Here is an 8413-nt window from a genome sequence, read left to right as displayed (position 1 = left end):
TCACTGCCACTGCAGCTAATCCTAGATTAAAAATGCCAGTAGCTCTCTAGAACTGGGTTACATAGCACAAGATCTAGTTTACAGGATCCTGAAACAGGAAATCGGTTTAGGAAATAAGAAATTTTAAGAGACTTTAAGTCCTCTCTTATCAGTCTGATCATTGTGGCTAGAAGGCACCTCTGGAGGTCTCTCATCCAGCCTCCTGCAGGCCTCATTGCCTCAGCCTCTCCTCAAAGGGCAGGTGCTCCAGGCCATGGCCACTGTGGTGACTCTCTGTTGGACTCGCTCATCGCTCTTGACAGGAGGCCCAGAGCAGAACTGCTACTTCACAGTCAGTGTGCCAAGGCAGGGAAGCCTTGCTGTTCATATGCTGCTTTTGCACTACAGCACTGGGAAGTTCTGAGCTCCACCTTTGCCACCAGCAACAACAGAAACATCGCTTACAATGAACAAAAAGAATTTTATTGGAACGTATACATACAGGGATAACAGAGGTATCCAAGTAATCAAATATGGAATGTTTAAGAAAGTTAAAATAAATAAGGATACCAAGATTTGCCAGTGCTAGGTCCAGCACCAATGTAAGTAAATGCCCTCCAAACAAGTCTGACTCTGATGGGACCACCCCTCCAGAGCCTGTAAAGATTCCTACCACCAGAAAGTGGCCAATAATTTTGGAATACCAAGAGTCACAATAGTGCTTTCTACTCATGTGCAGTCACACTGTTTATTCACTGCTTTCGTCTCTTATTTCTTTAATAATATCTATTAAATTCTGAAGTCCAAAAACATAACCCGTGTCTTGGCCCTCATGCACCACACTATCTTCTCCATAGTACTTGCAGGTCGTGTGGGCAAAGTCTATCATACGGACATCAACAGTACTAGCCGTCGGTTTGTAGGCATAGGCTCCTGCTGACTCATCTGAAGACTCCTCTGAAAGGTCCTCCAAGTCCTCTGGGTCCGAATCGACAGAAACCTCCTGTCTTTCCTTCCCATCATAAATGATCAGCAAGGAGCTCGAATAGAAGCGGTAAGACTCCTGTTTCTCTAGGACAGACTTGAGTTCAGTCAGTTTTTTGATAACAGATTCAAAGAGTTCCCTGCGCAGGTATTTGCCGTTATGAAAGAACTGGTAAAGTGCTTCCTTAAATCCTTGGACTGAGAGTTTTCTTCCATGGTATTTATTCATGAACATTAGCTGGCCAGTGCCTGCCTGGTAGACCTGTGTATAGGAACACAAGACAAGAGAAAAGGAATAGTTAAAATGGCTGGCGAGAGTGACGAAGCCCTGAGGGAGAACACAAACATGCTACAGAAACCTTTTATAAGGTGACCTAAGACTCACTTAAATTGCTCTTGTATAGTTTACAACTGCTAATGAGAGATCCAGCAGTGTCTGTGGAACTCTTGATACAAGGAGGAAATGGAAAATTTCTTCAGTTTAGATTTCCACCAGGAATGTAAGAATGAGTTTAAGTGAGATTAGGAAAACTGCATCCAAGATTACAAAGTCAAGCTACAGCTTACAGTGTAGCCACTCACTCAGCCCCTGACACGCCCCTGCTCACAAGCATACCAGCCGATTCCCACAATGCTGGGCACTAAGTGACAGTAAACACTCCTATATAAAACCAAAGTGTGCTCCATTATCCCTTGCATCTAAAGACACCATAGGTACTCCCACAGAAGACTCTTTCCTATCCATCTATACACCACACAGCTTAATAATACCTAAACATCTGGGTCACATAAGAATTGCAGGTGCCTCCAAAGTTCCCCCTTGTTTTCCAGCACAGGTCTGTACTGGCAGGTGGACTCAATGAGCAGGCCCAGCTCACTTCTAATCCAGTACACTGTGCTTAGAAATGCAGCCCCCACACTTCCCTTTCTGCCTTGTGTTTTTCCCCGAAGTTAAACAGTGATCTGAATACTAAACATGCCAAAAATCATACTGTGGAACAAGTCCTAGCAAACACTGATGGCATTCCTGGAATCTATTGGATGGGAGGAAAGGCTTCAGAAAAGCCTTAAAAACAAACAAGCTGTTTCCCATTTGTCACTCTAGGAATGCAGAAACGTGTAAACAAAACACTCAGGTGAAAGTCCATGCAACTCTATCTCCTTATTTGATCACAAGTCTTATCAAGCCACTTCTCGTCTGCACTTTGCAGTTAAGTCTACTTTAAGCAGTGAAGGATCTATGGCTTTCCAGGGCCTACAAGACAGAACTTATTGCTTCTTAATACTCTGGCAAATTTCCACATTTTACTCAGAATGCATGTACTGGCAGACTCCCCTTTCAGCTGTTTCCTATGCTATGCTGAAACGTTGATGGAATTGGTAATTTTACTACACAGTTTTAATTTGCTGCTACTGTGCAGGAGGCTATCTTTATGCTCAGAGAACAGCTTCACTGATACAGAGCACATGCAGCAGGTTGCTCCTGCTGCCACCTTCAGCTGATAAGCAATACCCCAAAGCCTCATTGGCCTCACTGAAAGACATAAAAGCACAGCATTTCAAGAAGCAACATGCGGGAGGACTGCATTAGCTAAACCAACCCCCCCCCCCCCGAAAAAACAATGCAAGTCTGACACATAATTAGTTTTCCCCTCACCTGCATGCCACAAACTCTGACGCCAATGACAGCTGATGTACTCTGCTGACACTTGCGGATCTGATTGGCCTTCTTCTCTTCCGAAGCATCATCGCCATGCTGCCGGGTTCCCATCTTAAGGTCCAACACACATGGTACTTCGTATCGAGATGTTAGGTTCTCCAGTAAAATGAATTCTGGTTAGTTAAGGAACATGCTTCACAAGGAGGCACACAGGTTTTAAAGCCACTATCACAGATTTCACAGTGCTACAGTCTTACCTTTAAGCGTACCCAGTGTATCTTAGTCTATTCGAAATTACAGCTCCCTAAACCTGGCATAAAGCAGAGTGGGGATCTAGTTCATTGGTTTTTGCTGGTCTCTAGAGAACTCTACACAGGTGAACTTCCACATTAAATAATAACAAAAAACCACCCCAAACCAACCAACAAAAACCCACAACCCCACCAAAACCAAAGAAACAAGGTCACAGAAATGTAATCCAGCAGCAGACTTGAAATTATCAAGTGTTTCCTACTGAGTAAGGGATTTTTTGGGGGTGGGAAATGAAGAGTCTGTGTGCTTCAGTTACCATTTAAAAACAGAATCATTTTCACACCAGCTCTAAAACACAATTTAAGAGCACTTCAGAGCATCTGTAGAAAGTGCTCCAGAAATACCACACACTTCTAATTTAGGTAATGTAATAGTCATCTGCAGTGAGATGGTGAGGATACCAGCCATTAAATGCTTTCCATTGTTTTGAACAGTCTATTAGAGGCATTCTAGTAATCCATTCACCAAAACTCACACAAGAGGAGTGTTTACCCAAGTATATACATATTACTATTTATTTTTCCAGGATGTATCGTTGCATCCAAGCCTGCATACAGCAAGATCTTTTCTCCACAGAATGCAGAGGGTAGAGATCTTTGCCTACAGTTCCACAGCACAAAACCATGTGGTTCAGATTTCATGAACGTGGTCACTGTTGTTTTTTCTCATACTCTAATCCTGTGTGACAGCTTATATTCCTCTTTTCTTTATCAAAAAGGTTTACTAAATAGAGACTACTACAACCGGATGAGTGAAAGCATTTCAATATCCTCTATATTTAAGAAGCTTCTGAAACCAGAAAGATGCTGCTAGTTTTTAAGATAACCAACACCAGAACTGTGACAAAACTCTTGTCCCTTGAAAGCTTTTGCTAGCAAACTGTTCATGTGGAAGACCCCAAGCACAGTGTGCTATAAAACCTGCCACTAATCCACAATCTGCAGATTTGAATTGAGTTATATGAATTTCCCAGCCTGGCTATTTTATTACATGCTGTAAAAGCCTGTCCTCTAGAAAGTGCTGGCAATCCCTTCAAAGTCACCAACTAGATCATGGCTTTGGAGTCTCTCTGGATTGCAATTAAGCCTGCTCTGTACTTTTAATCTGGCATCTTCAAGAAATAAAAACCAAAGCACCACTCATTCCATTGTTAGGAGGCATTTTCAGGAAAGGATACTATATTGATTACGGTGTTTTGCATTTTCTTTCATCCGCTGCAACTGTTGCTGGTGACATTTCATGCTCCAAGGATTATGGTGTTTAAACTGTGAACTGACATTTCCTTTTTTCTCTACAGTGTAATACAAGACTTCTGATTTCTTCAGCCACTCAAATTCTTCCTCCAATTTGTGACTACAAGAAAGAGCAATACAGCAAATTAGAGGTCAAGTAGAAGAATGAGCACTTTAAAAGTAACTTTACAAACTACTTTGCTCACTTTGACTAAGAGTTGGTATAAGCTTTATCTTCTTTAGTGCTCAAGTTGCCCATCAGTTGTATTTCAACCTTTTCTTCCTTATTAACATGAACTGGCACATAGTCAAGTGTATTACAAAACATGTAATAATTCTACTTATATATTCTTTACCTGTGTAACTTCTATAGAAGTCATGCAAGCAGCAGCAATATGCTCTAAGATTTATTCTTTGCTAAGGTCACTGTTTTTTGCACAATACATCACAGCACAAAGTGGGCACAATTAACATAAATGAACACGGGGGGAAATGTCACTAATAGGCATAAAGCAGGATTCATGCAATGGTATGTGGGGTTTTTTGACTTTGGCTTGTTTTGTGAGGATCTTTTGCTCTGGGTTTTTTGGGTGGGGTTTTTTTTGTTTGTTTGTGGCTTTTTTTAAGCTTCAAAAATAACATTGGGAAACCTTTTTCAACTCACCACAAGAAAAAAAACCAAACAAAACATAACAAACCAACAAAAACCAACCCAAACAAACCAAAGCAAAAGAAAGCAATGACTCAACAGGCTACTGGGCTGAGCACATAGGTTCAGTAGTGAAATTGGTGTCTGCACTGAAGATGTCAGGAAACGCAAATAAGAGAAGAAAAGAAAATGAAAGTTTAGAGTTCTGGAGAATTCTCTGGATCCAAATTTGACAGCATATAACATTATGCTTCAGCATCCTGCATTCTAGGTCCAGCCAGCAAGCTTACCTTTTCATTTTTTCCTCTTTCCTGTGCTGCCGGACCCATTCCTTAGATATCTTCTCGTTTTCTAACAACATTGTCTTTTTGTTAGTCCATCGCAACAGCTTGCTTTTGGGTTCACAGTCAGAATTGTCTAAGTTTTCTAAGTTATCGTGGTCCCCATTTAATGGATATGCTATTAGACATAAATTTCCATCTTCATCCTCTTCAAAGCTCACCGACACCACACCTGAAGAGAGAAGGGGCACAAACAGTTATGAACTGCTGAAGTGACAAGCAAGCCTTAGAGAATGTACGGTATTACACTAAGAATATAGCAACTTTTAGTTTTTTCTCTTACCCTGGTCCTTAGTTTCTATCCTTGCCACAGGCCAAAACTCATCTGCCAACCTAACAAATATCAAAAGATCTAGACAAAAATGACACCTTGCAAAAGACAATTTATCATATTGACAAAACAACGATACAAAAGGATCTTTTCTTTCTCTGATGCAGTCAAGTAAGAATTAAATAATAACAGGAGACAATTTCAATTAATAAAAGCTTTTATTAATTTAAAAAAACCTAACTGGACTGACCCTAAGGGAGATGTAAAACATCTGTTAACATCTTGCAGTGAAAAGTGACCTCCATACAAAAAAAACTCACACCACAAGCTAAGTTTTGCATGACAGCAAAAGAAAAAAAAAAAAAAAAAACAAAACCACTTATCCAAACAAGATTTGGTTAATAGATCCCCAGGGGAAAAGATTTGCATGTAGAGCAAAACGAGAGAAATGTCACATTACAACAGAAACTAGTCCAAAAGCTTCCACTTTGAATCACCACATTTAATTATACATTTTCTTCTCCTTTTTGGAATGTATTTTATTGATACTGGTTATGCAGCAATCTTGTAAAATAAGTAATAAAAATATGATACAAAACAAATCTGTTTGTGGTACAGAAACATGGTGGACTCTGAAAGCATTTTTTTTTTCATCCTCCCCTCAAGAGTCTCTAGAGCACTGCGTTGCATTTTAAGTGTCTTAGCAGAGCACTCTGACACAGATGCGCTCAGTACTGCCTTAGCAAGTTTCATGGTTAATGAAGACACCATAACAATTGTCTGAACTGGTTTTAAATTCATTTTGTAGTCCTCTCTCTTTATTCTCAAATCAGTTTGCACAGTTCTTGAAGCCCATCACTAGGCCAGAGGGGAGAGGTCTTGGTGAGAGATTGGTACTTCTGAGCTGGGCAGGCGGCTCCGAGACCTACAGTAGCAGGGGCAGGATGTGCAGAAGCTCTGACTGACAGTCCTGCTGCCAAAAGGAAAGGACAACAGGAAAAAAAGGGGGGAGCCAGCTAGAAAATGGCCTTTGGCTTTATCCTGGAAAAAATAACAGAGACTGACCAAATGAAGCCCCTTACCCCTAAATCCCTCCCCACGCTCCCCAGAAAGCCATATACACTAGTACAATTGTTCTATTACAATTGCAGAAGCATCATTCAAAGACCACATTTTCTTCCAGTCCAACAGAACTCGCAGCTAGAGATGTCAAAAAGTCTGTCAGCATGCAGCGAGTATTAACTCTGAAACATCTCCTTTGAAGTCTTCTGCCAGCTTCACAAACATTAAGCATAACCTCATCACCTTTATGGTGGTTAAAATCAATGTGCTCTAAAAAGCAACTCCATTTTTAAAAGCATTTCAGACATATTTATTAATCACCAGGCAATAGATGATGGAATAGCAGAGAGAAAGAAACGTGTTTCTGTTAGCTAGTGCAATTCTTCGGAGAACTGGAATTTCCACTCCTACATAACATCTGACTCAGCCTCAATTGTGGCTACTTGATCCTTGCCTACCTAAATGCCATGAATTTTCATTTCCTTAATGGCAAAAACACCACGGCAAATATTCAACCAGACACCTTACCAGCATGTATTTATTGTGATCAAAATGAGAACCAGAGGAAAAATCCAAGCACAAGAGACCACAACTAAGCTTGCACAAAACACTGTTAACCAGTCTTACCAAATTCTTGTAAACAGACATTTAAACAAGTGGCAAAAAAAGTCATGTAGAAATCCACAAAAAAAAAGGCAGCAGAGAACTACTGAAAGCATTCACAAGCTGTTAGCTACTTACCTGTGCCTAAGGGAGATACATGGGCTATCATCAGCAGAGCTGCTCTACTCTAATGCTGTTAGTCAGCCCAAACATCAACTTGGCAAGCATTTCCACCCTGCATCTCCACAGCCTGCCTCAGACAACATCAAAATACATGAAAAGAAAACCCCAAAATCTCTTCCACACAGAAGAGACTTCAGAGATAACAGAGCGCATAGCACACTTGTTTACAAAAACAAGAAGCCCAACCCCATTCTAAGGTTTGGTAACTTACCCTCATATTGTGGAGTGAATTTACGCATTTCTGTTGGGAGAGTCTCATAGAATTGGTGTTCCCTCTGAATAAGGGGTTTACAGATGGTCTTGTCATTAAACCGGAGGACACAGGAGTGTCCTCCAACCTGGTGAACAAAAGGCTCGAGCAGGACTCCCTTGGAATAGTGCTCCACTTCCATAGCTCCAAATGCTGGGCTCATCCTTGTAGCACATTAGACAGAAGGCGGCGACAGTAGTGAAGCAGTTCAGAGCCGCCAGCCTCCGAGATATGACGGTATTATTTCGGTTCAAAAGTCTGTTAAAAAATAAAACACAAGAGAGCGCCCAGCCGTCAGTCTCGCCGCACGCGGAGGTCTGGGTGAGCAAGGTCGAGCGCTGGTGCCGCCGGCAAAGCGGGCGGAGGCTACAGCGAGCCGAGGGCAGCGGGGCGAGGCGGAACAACCGCCGCTCGCTTCACTGCGCGGCCGACTGCGGGTCCGCGCGGGGCACCGGCAAACAGGTCGGCCGCGCCACGCCCTCTCCAGGCCTCAACCAATGGGAGCCCTGGAGGGGCGGGGCGTACAGCTCCCCGCGCTCGCCCCGCCCAGTCACGCGTGCGCACGGGCAGAGCTGGGAACAGGCAGGCAGAGCGGGGACTGCGGAGTACTGGAGGCTGCTCAGGCTGGGGTCGGGGTGGGTTTTCTTTTTCCAATTAAAACAACATTGAGGATAAATCCCGACGAGTTACACCAAACGCCTTCCAGCGTCTGTCCCAAAGCCAGACGCACTAGCGTTCCCAGCGATCCCGCCCTGGCTGAAGGCGAACAGCACATCCCGGGCCAGTCCCAGAAATTCGCAATTAACACCGCGTTTACAACTCCTGCCTTCCAGACAAGGGCAGCAACCACAGAAACCTGCCGATGTCCAGGCTGGACACTTATTCCA

At 42.7% G+C, this 8413-nt stretch overlaps 1 protein-coding gene across 1 annotated transcript; it reads right to left on the bottom strand.

The window, feature by feature from the left end:
• Positions 1-440: 440 nt before the first annotated feature.
• Positions 441-7953, bottom strand: IP6K2 (inositol hexakisphosphate kinase 2). Its single transcript, XM_009910033.2, has 5 exons — positions 7488-7953; positions 5107-5329; positions 4113-4288; positions 2621-2796; positions 441-1225 (listed from the first exon to the last, which is right to left on the bottom strand). The coding sequence occupies exons 1-5, from the start codon at positions 7687-7689 to the stop codon at positions 728-730; spliced, it is 1275 nt and encodes a 424-aa protein (XP_009908335.1). The 5' UTR covers positions 7690-7953; the 3' UTR covers positions 441-727.
• Positions 7954-8413: the final 460 nt, after the last annotated feature.

This window comes from Dryobates pubescens, chromosome 1 (assembly GCF_014839835.1).
Source record: "Dryobates pubescens isolate bDryPub1 chromosome 1, bDryPub1.pri, whole genome shotgun sequence".
Taxonomy (NCBI): Eukaryota; Metazoa; Chordata; class Aves; order Piciformes; family Picidae; genus Dryobates; species Dryobates pubescens.
The sequence above is the reverse complement of the archived record's forward strand: the minus strand, read 5'-3'. Positions and strand labels throughout refer to the sequence as shown.